This window comes from Phyllobates terribilis, unplaced genomic scaffold (assembly GCF_046119375.1).
Source record: "Phyllobates terribilis strain yellow unplaced genomic scaffold, ASM4611937v1 Scaffold_5__5_contigs__length_657084704, whole genome shotgun sequence".
NCBI lineage: Eukaryota > Metazoa > Chordata > Amphibia > Anura > Dendrobatidae > Phyllobates > Phyllobates terribilis.
This window is the reverse complement of record NW_027362765.1, coordinates 429,440,181-429,463,080: the sequence shown is the minus strand read 5'-3', so window position 1 is coordinate 429,463,080 and position 22,900 is coordinate 429,440,181. Positions and strand designations below refer to the sequence as shown.

The 22,900-nt window shown below is 42.2% G+C and overlaps 1 protein-coding gene across 1 annotated transcript in view; it reads left to right on the top strand.

Annotated features, from left to right (window-relative positions):
* LOC141273439 (protein FRA10AC1) overlaps positions 1–22,900 on the top strand; it is a 72,600-nt gene that overhangs the window by 32,429 nt on the left and 17,271 nt on the right. The window contains exons 8-11 of the mRNA XM_073685262.1: positions 1,376–1,421; positions 16,517–16,630; positions 18,699–18,741; positions 20,873–20,979. Of these exons, the coding sequence (XP_073541363.1) occupies positions 1,376–1,421; positions 16,517–16,630; positions 18,699–18,741; positions 20,873–20,979 (310 nt within the window). The remainder of the gene's footprint in view (positions 1–1,375; positions 1,422–16,516; positions 16,631–18,698; positions 18,742–20,872; positions 20,980–22,900) is intronic.

Here is a 22,900-nt window from a genome sequence, read left to right as displayed (position 1 = left end):
CTCAAGACCAGAAAGAGTTTATTCTCCAGTGTGTGGGGAAGCATCGCCATCACTATGCTGAACCAAATAAAGCGCGTTTCGTTAAAAAAAAGTGAAACCGTGAAACTACTGTAAAATTGTGCATTTAATTTGCTGCAAGACATTTACTACAAATAATTGTTATTTTATTGGTGGCTCAATCATCACAATACTATGTTGCAATGTTACGAAACTTTGTATATGTTACAATCACACCAAAGGGAATTATTCCCATGGAGGTGAGACCTAAAAATTTGTACAAAATTTTTTTGACTGCCACGCTAGTGTGCATGTGTTTTGTTCACGGAGAGTGGAGTAAGCTACTGTCCGATAACTCTCCCGGGAAAACCCAATGATCAATTGTTGAAGATCAACGTGCACTGTCCTTTCCTTTCCCCCCAACATCAACTGGCTGCAGGTTTTTCGACAGCCTGAAGTAAACGGTGTATGGAGTCGGCGCAGCATAGTGGTCATTATTGAGTACTGCAGCTCGGCTCCCATTGAAGTAAGCAGGAGATGAGCTGCAGTACCAAAGAACGGCCACTATGCGGTGTGCAAAGCTACGCTGTTCTGACACTGTGGATATTTGGCCACAGCTGATCATTGGGGGTACTGGGTGTCTGACCCCCACCTATCTGATATTGATGACCTATCCATATCTAAGTACTGGTAACCCCTTTATGGCATTGACTACTAAAAAGGGATTGATCAATGTACTCTGTTTATTCTGAAAGTAATGCTGCTTGCAGACCGCATACACATACGGTAATATTCAGGCCGGCGACGGTCAAAAATGTAACAATCACCGAAGAGTAAATGATTATTACAAGCAAACAGACTTTTTGGTTGTCCTGTTACTTATGGTAATCCCATTAGCTCACCTGTTTTTGGGCATACTGTACTTACAACCTCCATGAAATAGCAATTCTGGAGCATCTTATTTTATAACTTTGTGTTGTGACTCTGTTATTCCTCCTGGAATTATATGAATATTGACAACTGGGTGTTACTGTTCTCCCGCTTAAAGAGGTGTGTTCCCCACAGTCTGATATTATCAGCACTGATTGGTCAGTGTTTAAAGACATGCCCCTCCACTAGAAACACCCATTTGACAGTTTATTGATACATTTCGAGGAGGAATAACAGAGGAACGATGCAGAAACCTAGAGGAAAATTATCCAACTCATGTCCAGAGAGCCGACGGATCCTTTACGTTCTCCTTCCTATTTAATTGGTGCTTTTTAAGTCCTAGGGATTTATAGGAAACACTGTATCATCCGCTGGTTGTGAGTGTGGACGTGGCCGTGTACAGAATTGTCCTATTGTTTTTTGATCGCTTCTTTCCTTTTTGCTGCAGTTTGGGTTTCGATGGAGAGTAGAAAAAGAAGTCGTCTCTGGGAAAGGTATTTATTCTACTGTATGGCCTCCAGTATATGGGGAATGTTACTCTCATCTGTTGCATTTCACTTTTCTTTCTCAGACAGACTGAAATTGTAACCTCCTGCTAAAAAACACACTTCATCTATAACAATGATAATTCACAGCATAAGTGCTACGATGTTATCATTTATTATTACATAATGTTAAAGGGGTTTTCCCAAGTAGATGATACAAGCCTCTCAGAGCAGCGATTGGCTGCAGCGCTGCAGAAACTGGGAGCAGGGCCGGAGACTCAGCGCTGGACACCAGGAGGGTGAGGGGTTTTTTTTGCGACTGGGTTTTTGGAAAATGGAAAACCCCTTTAACAACATGTAATATTTGATGATGCAATTATGGCACTTATGACATGTTCTGTATCTTCTATAATGTAATGATTGAGAAGCCAGGAGCAGTGGAATAATCATCTGCAGCGACAGATCGGGAGCTCATAGAGGGGTAGGACACATGGATAGATGTGGTCTCCTTATCCCTTTAACCCCTTAAGCCCCGAGGGTGGTTTGCACGTTAATGACCAGGCCAATTTTTACAATTCTGACCACTGTCACTTTATGAGGTAATTACTCTGGAACGCTTCAACGGATTCCCCTGATTCTGAGATTGTTTTTTCGTGACATATTGTACTTCATGATTGTGGTAAAATTTCTTCGATATCACTTGCGTTTATTTGTGAAAAAAACGGAAATTTGGTGAAAATTTTGAAAATTTGAATTTTTATGCCCTTAAATCAGAGAGATATGTCACACAAAAGAGTTAATAAATAACATTTCCCACATGTCTACTTTACATCCGCACAATTTTGGAACCAAAATTTTTTTTTGTTAGGGAGCTATAAGGGTTAAAAGTTGACCAGCGATTTCTCATTTTTCCAACAAAATTTACAAAACCATTTTTTTAGGGACCACATCACATTTGAAGTCACTTTGAGAGGTCTTTATGACAGAAAATACCCAAAAGTGACACCATTCTAAAAACTGCACCCCTCAAGGTGCTCAAAACCACATTTAAGAACTTTATTAACCCTTCAGGTGCTTCACAGGAAATTTTTGAATGTGGAAGAAAAAAATGAACATTTAACTTTTTTCACAAAAATGTTACTTTAGACCCAATTTTTTTTATTTTCACAGGGGTAACAAGAAAAAATGGACCCCAAAATTTGTTGTGCAATTTCCCCTGGGCACGCAGATACCCAATATTTGGGGAAAAAACACTGTTTGGGCGCACGGCAGGGCTCGGAAGGGAAGGAGCGCCATTTGACTTTTTGATTGTAAAATTTGCTTGAATAATTAGCGGACGCCATGTTGTGTTTGGAGAGCCCCTGTGTGCCCAAACATTGGAGCTCCCCCACAAGTGACCCCATTTTGGAAACTAGACCCCCCAAGGCACCTATCTAGATGCATAGTGAGCACTTGGAACCCCCAGGTGCTTCACAAATTGATTCGTAAAAATGAAAAAGTGAAAAAAAAAGCACTTTTTCATTTTTATGAATCAATTTGTGAAGCACCTGGGGGTTCCAAGTGCTCACTATGCATCTAGATAGGTGCCTTGGGGCGTCTACTTTCCAAAATGGGGTCACTTGTGGGGGAGCTCCAATGTTTGGGCACACAGGGACTCTCCATATGCAACATGATATCAGCTAACAAATTGTCGGCTCTCATTGTTAGCGGGCACCATGTTGCTTTTGGAAAGCCCCTGTGTGCCCAAACATTGGAGCTCCCCCACAAGTGACCCCATTTTGGAAACTAGACCCCCCAAGGCACCTATCTAGATGCATAGTGAGCACTTGGAACCCCCTAGGTGCTTCACAAATTGATTCGTAAAAATGAAAAAGTGTTTTTTTTTTTCATTTTTTCATTTTTACGAATCAATTTGTGAAGCACCTGGGGTTCCAAGTGCTCACTATGCATCTAGATAGGTGCCTTGGGGGTCTAGTTTCCAAAATGGGGTCACTTGTGGGGGAGCTCCAATGTTTGGGCACACAGGGGCTCTTCAAATGCAACATGGTGTCCGCTAACAAATTGTCGGCTCAAATTGTTAGCGGACACCATGTTGCGTTTGGAGAGCCCCTGTGTGCCCAAACATTGGAGCTCCCCCACAAGTGACCCCATTTTGGAAACTAGACCCCCCAAGGCACCTATCTAGATGCATAGTGAGCACTTGGAACCCCCAGGTGCTTCACAAATTGATTCGTAAAAATGAAAAAGTGAAAAAAAAAACACTTTTTCATTTTTATGAATCAATTTGTGAAGCACCTGGGGTTCCAAGTGCTCACTATGCATCTAGATAGGTGCCTTGGGGGGTCTAGCTTCCAAAATGGGGTCACTTGTGGGGGAGCTCCAATGTTTGGGCACGCAGGGGCTCTCCAAACGCAACATGGCGTCAGCTAACAATTTGAGACGATTTTCCATTCGATTTGTTAGCGGACACCATGTCGCGTTTGGAGAGCCCGTGATGTGCCTAAACAGTGGAGCTCCCCCACAAGTGACCCCATTTTGGAAACTATACCCCCCAAGGATTTTATTAAGGCGTATAGTGAACATTTTGAACCCAGGGGTACGACACAGAATTTGTTTACATTAGGTCATCATATTGAATAAGTTGTCATTAGTCTTGAGCGCAAGTGCTGGCTACTTGAGTTTGCATCGGGTACTCCGGTATGCACCATGTACAGCGTGTGCTCGAGTGGCATGCTCGAGTCCCTGCTCCGCATGTTTCACGGTTATTAGACACCCAAAAAAAACCATGCGGGGATCGCTCGTGCATGGCAGGCAATCCCCGTAAAGTTTTTTTGGCCGCGAAGCATATGGGGCAGAGACTCGAGCATGTCACTCAAATACCCACGATACTCAATGCATACCAGAGCACCCGATGCAAACTCAAGTAGCGAGCACTTGCTCTCAACACTAGTCGCCATATCGTCATCTTTTTTTCCTACTTTTGAAAAAAATCCCAACCCCATCACAACCCTAACCGTAGCACAACCCTAGCCCTAGCACAACACTAGCCCCAAACCCAGCCCTAACCCTAGCCCAATCCTAACCCAAGAGTTTATTTTTGACGCCGTTCCTTGTGCGGTATAAGTGATTAGACGACTTTATTCTTCGGGTCGGTGTGATTACAGCAATACCAGAATCATATGGGGTTTTTATGACTGACAGCTGTCACACCCTAAAAGACGCATTTTTTGTAAAATCTAGTTTTTGCATCGCCATATTTTGAGAGCTATAATTTTTCCAGATTTTGGCAGACAGTCATGTGACAGCCCGTTTTTTGCGGGATGACTTGACGTTGTTATTGGTGCCATTTCAGGCACGTGACATTTTTTGATCGCTTTCTATTCCGATTTTTGGGAGGCAGAATAAACAAAAACCAACAATTCAGGAATTGTTTTTTTTGTTTTTTTTTATTCTGTTCCGCGTGTGGTAAAATTGATAAGGTAGCTTTATTTTTCAGGTCAGTACGTTTACAGCGGTACCACATTTATATAGTTTTTCTATGTTTTGCACTTTTACATAATAAAAGCAATTTTATAGAAAAAATATTTTTTAGCATCGCTTTATTCTGAGAGCTATAACTTTTTTATTTTTCGGATGATGGAGCTCTATGGCGGCTTGTTTTTTGCGGGACGAGATGACGTTTTCAGCGGTACCATTTTTATTTATATTTGTCTTTTTGATCGCGTGTTATTCCATTTTTTGTTTGGCGGTATGGTGATAAAGCATTGTTTTTTGCTTCGTTTTTTTTTTTTTTTTTACCGTGTTCACTGAAGGGGTTAACTAGTGGGACAGTTTTATAGGTCAGGTTGTTCCGGACGCGGCGATACCAAATATGTGTACTTTTATTTGTTTTTTTTTATAATATTTATTGATGGGTACATTATATTTTTATTTTTGGTGGATTATTTTTTTTATTTTTTTTTAATATTTTTGCAATTTTTTATTTTATTTTTTTTTTCACTTTCTGGAAGCTTATATAGTTTATTACTTTTTCCCACTCTGGGACTTTCACTTTTTTTTCTCTGATCGCCTGCATGGCACAGGAATGTAGCACCATCCCTGTGCCATGCAGGCTGTCAGCGCCGGACAGGGAGAAGATTGTTTGGAGATGCACTGCGCATGTCCAAACAATCTTCCTGCTGTCTGGTGACCCGGATGTTGTCATGACGACATCGAGTCGTCATGGCAACACCCGGGAAGCCTTTGCAGACAGCGCTGGAAGCCGGAAGAGGAGGTGAGTATCTGCGATCACCTCCCCTTGCCCCCGCAATGCTGCGATCGACTTCGATCGCAGCATCGCGGGGGTTAATGTGCTGGCAGCGGTGCAGGACCGCTCCCTGCACATAGTATCGGGTGTCAGCTGTGACAATCAGCTGACACCGGCGGCGATCGCGCCCGCACAGCCTGTGTGCGCGCGCGATCGCCATGACGTACTAATACGGGTCTGGCTCTTAAGTCCCAGGGCACAGACGCGTATTAGTACGTCAAATGTTGTTAAGGGGTTAAGGGGAAACAGTTTTTCTTTTTTGTGCTTGTGCTTTTTTTTCCTGCCATTCTTCCAAAAGCCATAACTTTTTTTATTTTTCCACTAACATAGTCGACTTGTTTTTAGTGGGACAAGTTGTAGTAAATGATGCAATTCCCTTTGCCATACAATGTTGTGAAAATCAGGAATAAAAATTCCAGGTGGGGTGAAATGTAAAAAATTCTTCCATTGGTTCAGCACTTTGTTTTTACGGTGTTCATTGTGCAGTAAAATCGACCTGACAACATGATTCTCCAGGCCAGCATTATTGCAGAGATACCAAACTTACAAGGTTTATATAGTCTGTATATATGTGTGTGTGTACATTGATTTTTGCAGTCCCAGCTGACACACCCACATATATATATATATAATGTGTGTGTCAGCGTGGCGCGCAAAAATCATCAAGCCGTCGCATGGGTCCATTGATAGAAAAACAATTTATGGCTCAGAAAATGGCGACACAAATATTATCAATAGAAACATCAGCTCGATCCATTAATGGAAAAGTAAAAAAAAAAAGTTACTGGGGCTCAGAAAATGGTGACACAAACCAGCTGTTTGTTTTTTTTTTTTTTTTACAAAGTTGTGAGTTTTTGTTATAATAAATTTATTCATTAGTGGTTGTCAAAAATCCAGAACTTTAAAAATAAAAAAAATGTTTTGTTTCGCCATTTTTTGAGCCCCTTTAAATGTTTTATTTTTCCGTAAATTCACATGGCTTGTTTTTTTTCGGATCGAGCTGACGTTGTTATTGATAACATTTTGGGTTCAATACAACATTTTTTAGATGAGACTTTTATTGACATTGCTGCTGTAGAAAATAGAAATAAATGAGAAATCTTAGCGCATAAATTGGCCAATTCATGTGTACCCGACAGCCGCGGTAAGGCGTTTCTCAATGTCAGGACCCTACCAATGTAAATACCTCTCTAAGGGACCTGCTTATATGTGGGTTAATAAGATCCTGCTGCAATTAAAACCACCTGCGGCCTAGGCGTGGAGTGCTCAGTCAAAGCTTATACATAGAAACAGAAAAACTGACGACACTTCCAATACAATAATAGTATTGGAAGTGCCGTCAGTTTTTTCGGTTTTATTGACATGACCATACCAAATTATTTTTTTTTAATTGGGAAAAGTGGGGTGATATAAAACTTTTATTGTTTTTTTTTTGTTTTTAATATATATATTTTTTAATAATTTTTTTCCAATTTTATTTTTTTAGCTCCACTAAGGGACTTGAACATGCGATTTGTACAATATACAATGATACAATATATGCTTATTTATATAGCGCCATCATATTCCGCAGCGCTTTACAGACATCATCATCGCTGTCTCCATCGGGGCTCACAATCTAAATTCCCTGTCAGTGAAAGGTGGGAGGAAACCAGAAAAAATCCATGCAAACATGGGGAGAACATACAGATCCCTTGCAGATGTTGTCCTTGTTGGGATTTGAACCAAATACCCCAATATACAGCAATATCACAGTATATATGGAAATTGGCAATCGTCTATTAAGCCCAGCCACTTGCAGGACGATTTACATTGTGGATTTTTCTCTGCAGCTTGTGTGTGGAGGAGATTTTGTTTGCTGCAAATTTTTCCCACACAATCAGAGCCGTGCTGCAACTGTTTGTACTGGGGGCTTCCGGGACCCCACAAGGGAAAAACAAGTAGAGCGCAGCGCTGCTCCAGAGCCATGTTTCCTTTATTCACAGGATCGCTGAGGGTCCTAAAGGTGGATCCCCACTGATCATAAAGTGATCAATAAATCCTCCTGATTTGTCATGAGAAAACATCATTATAAGTCTAATGAGTCATTAAAGTTTACCCTTGTCATGTATGAACAGTAGAGGGCGCTACAGCTTAACTTACACGGAAACACACAAAACCTAAAATAGAACCAGAATGAAGATATACCCTGCTGTAAGTAAAAGCAATAGTGCATATAAATCACATGGGGTACTTGGTAAGCACCGTTTTTAATAAAAAAAAAAAAGCCATCTCCCCAGCGTCAAGGTGCACCCAAATCGGGACGGTCCTAACCTCTAGTATTAAAACCTTACCATGTGTCAAAGTGACGTCAATGTGAATAAGGGCCGAGCAGGACAGAGGCCCGACTGTGGACACCCAGCAATGGGAAGCTATATAAATGCAATGTTCAGCGCAAAGAAAGGGACCTGCACTGAGAGCAGAAACCGGAAACTTTACCCCCAAAAAATGAACTGGAGTACGAGTTGGTATGCATGCAAAATATAGGAGCATGTTCACACTGGCCATTACATATTGGCCATTATTATATACACTATTGCTTTAACTTATTTACTTACAGCAGGGTATCTGTTAATTTTGTTTTTATTTCAGGTTTTGTCTGTTTTAATGGCCAGTGTGAACATGCTCCTTTATTTGGCATGTATGCCAACTTATGCGCTAGTTTATTTTTTCGGTTAAGTTAATTCCACTAACTATATCGGAGAAGATACCAGAGAGGACAATGATGGACCTCTGAGTTTACTACCCTCCTGAATCTCTCGCCTGCTATCGGCTCTACCTTAATGAATTATTTTCTTTATTGTGAATCTCTGCTCTGAAAACATCATATCTCATCGTTATTTGTTGGGATTACACTAATTTAATAGGGAACGTCTATATACCTTTGATTTTTTTTTTCCTAATGACTCCTCGTAATCGCCGCTGACATTATCATCAGGTAGTTACCAGTCAGATGTTAAACAGGATAAGTGTCTGTCTTCCATAAGCAGATTATACAGCCTTCACCAGTCCAGCAAGAGAGGGAATATGCAAGGCGGGGAAATACGGTTGTAGAGACGGGTCCAAGACAGATCGGACATGTAATGTCGTCGCCCAGGAAAGCGGAGGATCGTCATGAGCTGCCACATTGCATCTTAGAACCAGATGCAGCAATGTAACAGCGTACGCAGAAATTTCTGCAATAAATCTGAATATCCCTGTAACTGTCCCATACATCTGAATAGAGATTGCAGAAAGTCATGCACATTCTGCACAAATAATCCCCATTCTGTTGAATGGAGCTGATTCTCCTACACAGAATTATGCAACAAATCTGTTGTGAATAAACCCTAAAGATTGCGTCAGAGTGATTAAATGATGTATTAGATATGATAATATAAAAAAGTATAATATAAGAAGAATAAGTGTCCAGCAGCACAAGACCTCTGATATATAGAGGATGTGCTGCAGACAGTACTATGAGAGATGGGGCAACGATCTGTCTCCCAAACAAACGTTCATACAAAAAGACATTTAAATGTAAGTAAGGAAGCTTCCATCAACTGAAGATATTAACAACCTGAATTTGTTACAGCAATTTATCTGCCCATGGTAAAGTCTATGAACACCTTTGACCTTAGAAAAAAATGATTTTTACATGTTAATGGCTACCCTTCAGCAATCTTCATTCTTCACTAATTTTCAGACCTCCTGATATGCCTGATTCAAATTTCAGATTTTTATTTTATGGGAGTGTCTCTCTCAGTAATACAGGCTGGATGTGACATCTGCTTGTATCCGGGGTGCTGCTGTCTTCAGTAGCTCATATATCAGCACAGCTTCTGTCTGGCATTTTATTTCCTCTCCATGTGTTTTCTCCTTTTTACAGTTTATTTTCTCAGCCGTCTTTGAGACTTTAGATGCTTTCCACCTTCTCCACAGTGGTGAGATCTGTGTACAAGCCCCTCCGGCTCCCTGCTACTATCGCTATGGCCCCATTCACCCATCCATTAATTTTCTTAGCACACAAATGGGATCCACGTGCTTTCGTTTACATCACGGACCCATTCATAGACGCTCGTGAGTTTAGTCTGCGAATCAGGCCAAACTTAGACACGTCTTTATAGGTATTTCTTCGCTGACCATCAGTCAGAATGTACCCATAGAATATAATGGGTACAAGTTCTATCCGTGTTTTTCAGGGGCATATATATACTTGAGAGAAAGGAAAGGAGGAAGGGCTGTTAGATCCTGGAGTTCGAATTCTGCCAGATTTGTAAAATTTTGCAGATTTTTTGATTTCCTCTAAATTTTTCCAGCAGAATTTCAATTCATGCTGCAGATTTCACGTTGCAAATAACGGCACCATTTGTACCACAGTATCTGCTGTAAAGGCCTCCGTAGGAGGTCCTCATTGGAAGTGCTCCATGGGGACGGGCTCTACGGTTTCCTTTCCTTTGGGGGTGGGGAGGTAATTCATCAAACAATCTTGGCTAGAAAACTGGTGTGGAAAAGTTGCCCTCGTAGCGTTGTGCAAAAATTTTTTGAAAAGTGCCCATTGCTTAGATGGCAGGACGAGTGGCCGAGCTCAGTCCTGCAAATTCACTATTGTTTCCACTATAAGAAAAATTATGGTAGAAACGTTCTCTACTCCATCTTGATGCATTCTTACCAAAAGTGTTTTTTTTTCTGGCTGCATGTAAAAACGGCAGTCTTTTTAATTTGTTAACCTTTTTTAATATCATATCGTAGAGAAGCGTGCCATAAAAAATGTATATACAGAGTTTAGTGCGTTTAAAAAAAAAAAAAAAAAAAAAAACGACCTAAACCCCCTTGGCACCTGTTTGCACATATTTTTTTTTTGTTTGCACCCATTTCATTATTCTATTTGTGCCTTTCTTAAATCTATGTTATATGTGCTCACCCTGTTTTGGGGGGTTTTCTGCTTTGTAGGCAGAGTTTAGTGGTTCCAAATTTTTTCGCCTGATTCATCAATTGTGACAAATTTGGCTCAGCTCCACTGCAGCCCCCTCCCCCGACACCAGTGTTGTTTTATTCATCTTTTGTTAACAGTCAAATTTTTTTTATAAAAAGTTGCAAAAATGGTTAATGATCGGAAAGGAGCCCCTCCCCCCCCCCCCCTTTTTTTTTTTTTTTTTTAATACTTTGCACCAAATTAATGAACCAGTGCGCCATTTTGATCAGTTCGGCGCAGTAAACATCAGCGAATAATTCAAGACAAAAAAAAAATAAAAGTTACTTAAAAAATAAAATTATGAAGCTGGGCCCTTAAAGAGGTACTTCTATCTCCAATATTCTATCCCAATATGTAGTAGGTGTAATAATAATAATATTCGCAAATTCCTCCAGTTAGAAATTTAATATAGTTCTTCAGATTCGCTATGTCGCTTACCCCATGTGCAGGGCATTGCAGTAGGTTAGGTATCCCTGGTTACGACCACTAAGAGTTGTCTAACTGTCACTATATGAATGGTCATAACCGGGGATACCTAAGCTGCTGTAATGCCCTGCACATGGGGTAAGCGACCTAGCAAATCAGAAGAACTTTACTACATTTCTAATTGGACATATTTTCTATAATTATTAATATTACACCTACTACATATTGAGATAGGATCTTGGAGATGGGAATACCCCTTAAAATATTAGATTTCCCTGCTGACTGTATAACATGTGGCCGCAAAGGAAAGGCTACAAAACGCTGTATGTGTTCGCAGCTGAATTGTCGCCGGAAGCTGCTCCGGACCCTCCTCGCTGACACACTTTGCTGATTATACACGTGCGCACATTGTGCTTCCGACCCTAATGAGATCAATTATGTGACGGAGTCTCCTATGTCAGAGGAGACGATGTGTTTGCCGGGGAGGGGGGCTTGTATCAGATCAGCGCTCGGCATCCTAAGATGGTCTTAGTGCCTTCTCTTATGTCATTGTATAAAGACTATGGTCTTCTTCCCACAGAGATCAGTAGCGCCTGAGGCTGGAGGTGCCATGTTTTTCGCAGTGGGGCCAGGATTAAGCTTAATGTTTACTGGATATCTCTTAGAAGGGTATTCACATGCCATAATGTTATAATATCTCTTGGATGGTCAGATTGGTGGGGTCTATCTCCTGGTACCTTTCCCTCCTATCATTCTGTCTCGGCACAGCCGGTGATTAGTTGGCGGCAATGTGCCGGGACAGTCATCATGCCCAGTGACTGGCCGGTGTTAGAAGCTGGCATATGCTGCAGACGTCAGGCTTCCCGGGGAATATCTGCCAGACCTACATGTTAGCTGCTTAATCCCGAGTACTTTCAGGCTAATCTTCCTGAAACTGCTAGGATTTCTCCTCTTAGATCAGGGCATGGATCTTGCAGCAGCGCTTTGTATTATTAGTTCCTAATGGCTGCCGTACATCATGTACAACCCTATAAATATGGGGGGATGCATCATGTAAAAAAGAAAGGATTGCGGCTGTATCAAGGATCAATTTATGATGCTGCAAATGCTTTATTTGTGGCTTTACATGGGACTGCTAGTTACAATTTTACTTTATTTTTAGAGTTGTCATTCCCCTAACATATCTTTTTTTTCTGCCATGTCCGTCCACTAGCTGATTAGCGCGACAGTATTCAGTTTGTATCTGATAGTTTATAGTAGGGTGTGTCCCTACACATTGCGTCCATCATTTTTCCTGTCCAATCAGAAAGATGTCTAGTATGGCCAGTCCAGTAATGGTGCTGATCCTCTGTTTTTCCTCCTGGAAATGTATGAATAAATTGGCTGCTAGGTACAGTGGGCAAAATAAGTATTTGATACACTGCTGATTTTGCAAGTTTTTCCAACTACAAAGAATGGAGAGGTCTGTAATTTTTATCGTAGGTACACTTCAACTATTTCAAAGAAAAAATTGACCATATGCGACAGGAAATTTTCTCCCAATCCCCAAACGTTTTGCATGCTCTCCCCCGCCACATTGTATCTTGCTCACTTTCTGATTTCGAACCAGTCACGGAAGATGAAGTGATCAGGCTCCTTGCATCTTCTCGCCCTACCACCTGCACCAGTGACCCTATTCCCTCACATCTCCTTCAGTCCCTTGCTCCAGCTGTCACCACTCACCTAACTAAAATTTTCAACCTCTCCCTCTCCTCTGGTATCTTTCCCTCTTCTTTTAAACACGCCAGCATACATCCATTACTTAAAAAAAACATCCCTTGACCAGAACTGCACGGCCAACTACAGACCTGTTTCCAATCTTCCCTTTATCTCTAAACTCCTGGAACGCCTGGTCCATTCCTGTCTAATCCACAATCTTTCAGACAACTCTCTTCTTGACCCTTTACAATCTGGTTTCCGCTCTTTACATTCTACTGAAACTGCCCTCACTAAAGTCTCTAATGATCTACTAACAGCTAAATCTAATGGTCACTACTCCCTGCTGATTCTCCTGGATCTCTCTGCAGCATTCGACACTGTGGATCACTAGCTCCTCCTTACTATGCTCCGCACTATTGGCCTCAAGGACACTGTTCTCTCCTGGTTCTCCTCCTACCTTTCTGACCGCTCCTTCTCTGTGTCTTTCGCCGGCTCCTCCTCCTCCCTACTTCCCCTTACTATCGGGGTTCCTCAAGGATCAGTCCTAGGCCCCCTTCTTTTCTCCTTATACACCGCTCCCATTGGACAAACAATCAGCAGATTCGGTTTTCAGTACCATCTCTATGCTGATGACACCCAATTATACACCTCTGCTCCGGACATCACCCCTGCATTACTACAAAAGACCAGTGATTGTCTTTCTGCTGTGTCTAACATTATGTCCTCCCTCTGTCTAAAACTGAATCTGTCAAAAACTGAACTACTCGTATTTCCTCCCTCCACTCACCTACCTGTGCCCAATATTGCCATTTCCGTTTGTGGCTCAAACATTACTCCCCAGCAACAAGCCCGCTGTCTTGGGGTCATTTTTGATTCAGATCTTTCCTTCACTCCTCACATCAAATCACTCGCTCGTTCATGTCATCTACACCTCAAAAACATCTCAAGAATCAAGACTTTTCTCACCTTTGACTCAGCAAAAACTCTTACTGTAGCTCTTATTCATTCTCGTCTGGACTACTGCAACTCTGCTTATCGGACTCCCTCTTACTAAACTCTCCCCTCTCCAATCCGTCCTTAACGCAGCAGCCAGGATCATATTCCTCGCCAACCACTACACCGATGCCTCTTCCCTGTGCCAGTCATTGCACTGGTTACCCATACAATATAGAGTTCAATTTAAACTTATCACGCTTACCCACAAAGCTCTCCATGCTTCAGTACCCCCTACATCCTCTCCCTTGTCTCAGTCTACCACCCTACACGTGCCCTCCGTTCTGCAAATGACTTAAAACTTAAATCCTCCATAATCCGAACTTCCCACTCCCGTCTCCAAGATTTCTCGTGTGCTGCGCCAATTCTTTGGAATGCATTACCCAGGAGAGTTCGATTAATTCCCAATACCCACAGTTTCAAGCGGACCCTAAAAACCCATTTCTTTAGACTGGCGTATCGCCTCCACACACTATCTGTCCATCCCAGTTGTCCGTCCAAGTTTTCCTCCATATTAAAATCTTCTTCAATTTCAGGTTCATACCAACCATGCACATAATAGCCTCGGTCAGGACTGTACACATACTGGCAGGCGACCAGTCCATGTATTATTTATCCTATATAGTATATCAAGGCTGTATTATACAATATATGTACTTTTTACGTTTTGTGTCTCCCCCATTTCCTCCTAGACTGTAAGCTTGCGAGCAGGGCCCTCACTCCTTTCGATATGAGATATGCTTATTCTGTATTGTTTGTATAAGTCCCCCCTAAAATTTGTAAAGTGCTGCGGAATATGTTGGCGCTATAAAAAATAAAAATTATTATTATTATTATTATAACTGTGAGAGACAGAATCAAAAAAAAATCCAGAAAATCCCATTGTATGATTTTTACCTAATTAATTAACTTACATTTTATTGCATGAAGTAAGTATTTGATACAATAGAAAAACAGAACTTAATATTTGGTCCAGAAACCTTTGTTTGCAATTACAGAGGTCAGACATTTCCTGTAGTTCTTGACCAAGTTTGCACACACTGCAGCAGGGATTTTGGCCCACTCCTCCATACAGATCTTCTCCAGATCTTTCAGGTTTCGGGGCTGTTGCTGGGCAATGTTGATTCTCAGCTCCCTTCAAAGATTTTCTATTAGGTTCAGGTCTGGAGACTGAATAGGCCACTCCAGGACCTTGAAATGCTTCTTATGGAGCTTCTCCTTAGTTGCCCTGGCTGTGTATTTCAGGTCACTGTCATGCTGGATGACCCAGCCACGACCCATCTTCAATTCTCTTACTGAGGGAAGGAGGTTGTTTGCCAAAATCTTGCGATACATGACCCCATCCATCCTCCCTTCAATACGGTGTAGTCGCCCTGTGCCCTTTGCAGAAAAGCACCCCCAAAGTATCATGTTTCCCCCACCATGCTTCACGGTTGGGACGGTTTTCTTGGGGTTGTACTCCTCCTTCTTCTTCCTCCAAACACGGCGAGTGGAGTTGATACCAAAAAGTTCTATTTTGGTCTCATCTGAACACATGACCTTCTACCATGCCTCCTCTGGATCATCCAGATGGTTATTGGCGAACTTCAAATGGGCCTGGAAGTGTGCTGGTGTGAGCAGGGGGACCTTGTGTTCCCTGCAGGATTTTAATCCATGACGGCGTAGTGTGTTACTAATGGTAATGTTTGAGACTGTGGTCCCAGCTCTCTTCAGGTCATTGACCAGGTCCTCCCGTGTAGTTCTGGGCTGATTTCTGACCTTTCTTAGGATCATCCTTACCCCATGAGGCGAGATCTTGCATGGATGCCCCAGACTGAGGAAGATTGACAGTCATCTTGTGTTTCTTCTATTTTCTAATAATTGTGCCAACAGTTGTTGCCTTCTCACCAAGCTGCTTGCCTATTGTCCTATAGCCCATCCCAGCCTTGTGCAGGTCTACAATTTTGTCCCTGGTGTCCTTAGACAGCGCTTTCCTCTTGGCCATGATGGAGAGTTGGAGTGTGATTGATTGAGTGTGTGAACAGGTGTCTTTTATCCAGGTAACAATTTCAGACAATTGCAATTAATACAGGTAATGAGTGCAGAGTAGGAGGGCTTCTTAAAGAAAAACTAACAGGTCTGTGAGAGCCAGAATTCTTGCTGGTTGGTAGGTGATCAAATACTTATTTCATGCAATAAAATGTAATTTATTTTTTAAAAATCATACAATGTGATTTTCTGTTTTTTCTTTTTAGATTCTCTCTCACAGGTGAAGTGTACTTACGATAAGAATTACAGACCTCTCCATTCTTTGTAGGTGGGAAAACTTGCAAAATCTGCAGTATATCAAACACTTATTTTCCCCACTGTAGATCTATGCCGTTTACCAGTGGGGCCTGTCCTTACACAGTCAGACCTGTAACCTGGGTATCTGTATTTCAGAACTGAGGTCATTTATAGCTGGTGACAATGGTATCCACATAGCAGGAGGATATTCTTACATGGCACCCTATTGCATTGTCACTTTACCAGGCAATTACCCAAACATTTTTGGGTACTGCTTAACAAACCTGTTGCTTACAAAAGCCAAATATTGGGGAGCTTGAAGGACCCCCTGATGAATAAGTACCTGGAGTAGTAATGGGCTTCCCTCTTATTCTGTTCTGCGTGCCGTGTTACTGATTATTTCTGTGTCCTTTTTCATGTAAGGTCAGTTTTTCTGCGGCAACAAGCGCTGCGATGAAAAGGAAGGCCTGAAGAGTTGGGAAGTAAACTTTGGCTACGTGGAGCATGGAGAGAAGAGGAATGCCCTAGTGAAATTACGTACGTTTTCTATCTATAAGTTATATACATAGACCAGTAATTTGTGATATGGGCAGACGTATGCATTAAAGGAGTTTTCCCACGAACCAAGTTCATTTTAATCAATAGATCTTGGAATAAAAATAATTTCCACAATTGGATGTGTTTAAATAAAATGTTCCTGTGCTGAGATAATCTTATAGATGTGCCCCTGCTGTGTACTGTGTAATGGCTGTGTCTGACCGTAGAGGGACATGGTCTGATCATACCACATCTCCTGGGCAGGGGAGGAACAAAAAAAGAGAATATACAGATAGCACAGGATCACAGCTGATTCTTTCTGTGAGATAAAGCATTTCCCTGCTTGTTTTTAAAAAATGTTTTACCTCACAGAATCAGCTGTGATCCCCTGCTGTAATGTCTGTATACTCTCTTGCTTCCTCCCCGCCCAGGAGCTGTGGTATGATCAGACCATGTTCCTGCACGGTCAGACACAGCCATTACACAGTACACAGCAGGGGCACATCTATAAGATTATCTCAGCACAGGAACATTTTATTTAAACACATCCAATTGTGGAAATTATTATTATTCCAAGATCTATTGATTAAAATGAAGTTTGTTCATGGGAAACCCCCTTTAATTAGCATAGTCATGATTAGTAGACTATGATCTCATTGGCTTACATTTACAAAGCATTTTACAGCAGTTTTTGGCCTAAACTACCCTCCATATGCATATAATGACTTATGCCAAATTTGCGCAAGAGATTGCAAACACCGGTCCTCAAACACCTTTAGGCGGGTGTGCGGTGCTTTCATCGGCGCACTGCCAAGTCCTACATCACCATTGACTTTCCTGGGCATGCGCCGTGCATAAATGAAGCAGGGTGCGTACTCCATGACAAAGCGCAGTAAGCCGGGTGTACGCTCTGCTTCATCAGCACATGCCCAGGGAGGCAGCAATAGGACTCAGCCCGCCATAAAGTGCACGTGCACTGCGCCGATGAAGCTCGGGTGCATACACCTGGCTCACTGCACACTGTCAGACAGGCAGAGATGGGCATTGATGTGCAGTGACGTCGCTCTTGCAAATCATGTCACTCACAAGGGCCTGATAACACAATTAGGGGGGATGACTAGTTTGGGAAAATCAACACCCCCACAGCTAGTCACCCACTGATTAGCAAATTGCCTTCAGTTATGATATTGCTTTTAACAATATGCATTAAGTAGGGCTTGTAAGGGTATTCACATAGTAATAAATACATGGTGACGGTCTAGGGGACTCAAGCAAGCTGTCCGGTTCACTTTACAGAGGATCTGTCAGCCATTTTTATAATACCAACTGCATACATTATGAACTAGATCTCTTAGACCTGGTGTGACTTGTGTACTTACTATGAAAATCTCTGTCAGACTTGCAGTATAATCCTGATTTTAGAATGAGCATTTTAGGAGTCCAGATATTCTGTAGCTAGAGTCATGAAATGCTCACTGTTTAAAAAAACTAATAATAATTATACAACCTTTCTGACATGGATTTTCAAAGTAAATACACCAGCCTCACCAGGCATGAGATCCATTTAATAATGTATGCAGTCTGTATTTTGAAATCTGATGACAGATTCTCTTTAAGATCAGTACAAGAAGCACTAAGTACATATAGTCATGTACAAACTTCTCGTTGCAAGAAATGTCTGGATTACTTATACAAAACCCATTCCGGCCTCATACACAAGATGCTACACAAAGCCGTGACGCTGTAACCATCCCATATTACACTGCGCCGGGATTCAGCTGTGACAACAGGAATGACCATGGGGTTTCTACTCTTCTTGTACAGAGGTCTCTATTGGGTCTCAGAATTCATGTTCAGACATTTGGGCAATGACCATACAATTTACCAGTCACAGAAGTGTCTCGTGGTCATATGACTGTGGCGTCCATCTGATCACATTACTGTGGCCTAACGATTACACTGCTTTTTGGGATACTGACAAAGGGGACAGGCCTGGAGCTGATGTACTTATATTTATTGTGCCTATTTCCTACTGTCTGTCCATATCTACCTTCTCGCCTTCTTACAGGCTTGTGTCCAGAATGTTCCTACAAATTAAATTTCCACCACAGGTAAGTGAAGGGCAGCTGTGCATTACATTTAGGCGATGTCTCATGTATTTCACTTTTAGATTTATTTATATTTTTATTGGCTGTAAGTCTGTAGAGGAGAAATAATATGTTTGTGATTTTATTAAATGAGTTATTCCCATTTTAGCGTTGTATTCCCAATCCGGAGGATAGATGGTAAGTTGTTGATCGCTGGGGGTCTGAGCACTGGGACTTCCACAAATCTAGAGAAAGGGACTGTGAAATGTCCGGACAGAAGGGAGGAGAAGCCGCTCATATGCTCCGCTGCTCCTTTCATTGTCTGAGACTGCTGGAAATAGCTGAGCACTGTCCCATTGACGATGAATGGATCGGTGTTGCGTATGCTCGGCCAGTGATGCGTATGCTCAGCAAGTGTTCCCTTCCGAAAAACTTCTTCAGAAACTCATCTTTGGGATCTGTGGGGGTCCTAGCTGTCGGATTCCCAGCAATCAGCAATTCCTGAGTTACAACACTTCTGCTCTGCCAGACTTAAAAGGGTGTTCACATCTCCAAGATTCTATCCCAATATGTAGTAGGTGTAATAATAATATTAGCAAATACCTCCAATAAGAGATGTAGTATAGTTCTTCTGATTAGCTATGTTGCTTACCCCGTGTGCAGGGCATTGCAGTAGCTTCGATATCCATGGTTACATCCACTAGCAACTAACTGTCATTATAGGAATGGTCGTAAACATGGATATTTAAGCTACTGCAATGCCTTTGCTAGGGGTGGCAGAAACATCACTAAGAGGTGATCCAAGGGAGATTTCACATCACGTTTGATCCTACGTTCAGTGATTCCTTTCAGGCTTACGTCTGATGGCCCACAAAACGGGATTCAGGTGTATGCGCTGACAGGGCCATTGACTATAATGATGCAGACGTAACATCTTGCTCCCAGCCTCCACTGGGCTTATATGGCCGATGTACGACAGGGCAGTGTCTCCTTCCATCAATGGCCCCATCATTGTATACACCTGAATCCCATTCTGCGGGGGTTCTGATCTATTCTCAACAGAGCCATGGAGCGTAGAGTGAAATGCTGTGTGAACATTGGCTTTTAAGCCTTGTAAACACTGCTGTACTAAACGCAGCACAAGGAAGACTCAGCAGAACCGCACTGCTGGATAAACCCCTTAGACGTCACAGTCATCAGTAACCCCGGCATCTTTGTGGTTAGACTGAGGGAGAGGGCTCAATCTGTTTCCCCATGGACACCCTGCAAACACGATTATGGAGTTGCTGATGGTTCCCCCCAACAAAGTCCTGCAATCACTGTATGTGTATTACGTAATCTCTTACAAAAAGGCTAATTTATAAATATGCCCAATGGCACCTATTTCCACATATGGTCACCATGGTTAGTGAAAAAGGAAGTCATTGACTGCTGGGGAGGAAGAAACATGTTAAAGGGAGGATTTAATTGGATAATGCTTTGCAGCCGCATGTTATTTTATACCAATCCTGTGCATGGAGTTAAGGTGGGTGTGCAGTATTAAACGACCGAATATTTACTGATTGGCAGTTGCTTAATATCCTGTTTACACAGGCAGACCGCTCTTAACGATGCGCATGGAACGATTTTAATAGATCGTTCAGCGCTCATAGGCTGCCATTGTTCTCAGCTGTGCGAGTTCTGATTTCACAGGACGATGCGCTGCCGAGAGCTATGATCTTTTATGCAGCACAAAAGATCATTTCACCCAACGAACAAGCATTTTGCTAGCTCATCGGGTGATTTATTTACTTTACAAGGTTTTAGGAACTTTCATTCTTAATAATCTTGCAGTGTAAATGGACCTTTAGACTTTTGGTTGTTCACCAGAAAGATCCAACATTGACAGCTGTGTAAATTCTGAGCCCAACATGGCTTTCCCGGACTCTAACTAAGTGATGTTAAAGGGCACAAAGCTCAGTAGTACGTCATCATTTTTTTAGTTTTAGCAATTGGGATCCCAGAACTATACTGATGATACATATAGGAAATGCTATATAAATTATTTTTATGGTATAAAAGTAATTGGTAGGACAGCCATTTCAAGAAAGATGAATCTTGAGTGCTAGCTCCTTGCAGCTGAAGATACATAATTTTTATTACATTTCATTCCCAGGAGGAAAGAAGTACAGCCAAAATCTCGGAAAAGAAAAATATCTGAAGAGGCAGGAGAACCGTCAAGAAAAAAATCCAAAGATTCCCGAAAGAAAAGAAAGGTTAAAGGTAATCTGGAACTTTATAGCCTTGTTGTTTCGCATTTCTGTGTGCCAGCCGCTGAGACGTAACGTGCTTTCTTCAGGAGAAACTCATATCAGTCTTGTAAAAAAAAATTCAGGTTATCGTGCCCTGGGGCTCTGGCACTGCTGCCTCGTTTACATCAGGTTGGTACCGCACGTGCCGTATTTTACGTATCGGCTGTGTTTGGTATTGCAGCTTTGTTCCATTCACTTCAATTTCCAAAATATGAATAAACTTTTATAGGGAATCTGTCAGCAGGATTTTGCCACCTAATCTGAGAGCAGCATAATATGGAGACAGAAACTCTGATTCCAGCGATGTGTCACTTACTGGACTGCTTTATGTAGTTTTGATAAAATCCCTATTTTATCAGCAGGAGATTATCACTAGTAAACCTGCCGCCATGTAGTCCTCCATATTCACAAACTCTGTATAACCCCGTCCACACCACTGATTAGCAGCTTTCTGCCTATGCACAGTGTACACAGAAAGCTGCTAATCAGTGGTGTGGGCGGAGTTATACAGAGCTCAGCATTCAGTGAACTGCTAGATTTGTAGCTGATAAAACGAGGATTTTTATCCAAAATGCTGCAGTAAGTGACACATCATTAGAGGCAGGGTCTCTGCTTCTACATCATGCTGCTCTCAGATGAGGCAGCAAAAGATGGTGAATAACATTCCCTTTAAATTTATTCCTGGCATAGGGTGTAATGGTACATCCTACATCGGGTACAGTGAATGATGCAGGTTTAGATGCTGAGTCTGCACTACACCCAGCAGATGCCAGCAACCGGAGCTTGCTGTATAAACCCCTACATGCCACTGTCAATCTATAGCAGAGGCATTTAGGGTACATGATCTTACAACCTATATCCTTTAAAAAATACAGTCAAAACATCACATGCACCCCAAAATGGTATCAATGAAAAGGTCAGCTTGCCTGGCTAAAAAACGTGCGCGCATGGCTCAGAAAATGGTGACCAAAAAAAAAGAAATATGTGTGTATTTACCTGTATATTATCGCCGATATCATACTGATTTGGAGAATCATGTTGTCAGGTCATTTCTTTTACTATGTGAGACAGTGAGGTGAATCATATGCGAGGGCCGTTATGTATCCCCCAGAATGTGCTTAGACAAATACTGAACCTCTGGAGTGCATTGTAATTACAGCCACAGCTGTAGTTACCATGCAAAATAAAAGTAAGGCCTCTTTCACACATCCGGATATTTCCGATACTGGAAAAAACAGTACCAGAGATATCCGTGTGTATGATACGTGTGGCAACCGTGTGCCACATCAGTATCACACATACCGGCGCCTGGGAACCAGCGGTACAGTTAGCTCTGTTCCCAAGCGCCGGGTGCTGAGCTCTGCCCTCCTCATTGTCCCCTGCCCCTGCCGGCTCTGCGATCAGCACCAACAGGGGACAATGTTGAGAGTAGTATTCTGCTCCCACTGTGTCCAAATCTGTAACAATAAGAATAAAATAAAAAAATCATTATACTCACCTGTCCTAAATGTCCCCTCTGTAATCCATCTGACCGAACACGCTAAGGAGCCGGGGGAGAATGACTCGCTGCAGCGAGTGGTCTCCTGTCACTCTCTGAGCTCAGCACAGAGCAGGGGCTGGCTCGCTGCAGCAAGTCATTCTTCCCGACTCCTCGGCATGTGCAGTCAGATGGATTACAGCGGGGGACACTTAGGACAGGTGAGTATAATGATTTTTTTTTATTTTATTCTTATTTTTACACCAGGACACAGCGGGAGCAGAATACAGCTCTCAACATTGTCCCTTGCTGGCGCTGATCGCAGCGCTGGCAGGGGACAATGATGAGGGCAGCTTGGGAACAGCGCTGATTCCCAGGTGCTGGTATGTGTCACACCGATGACACACGGATGTTA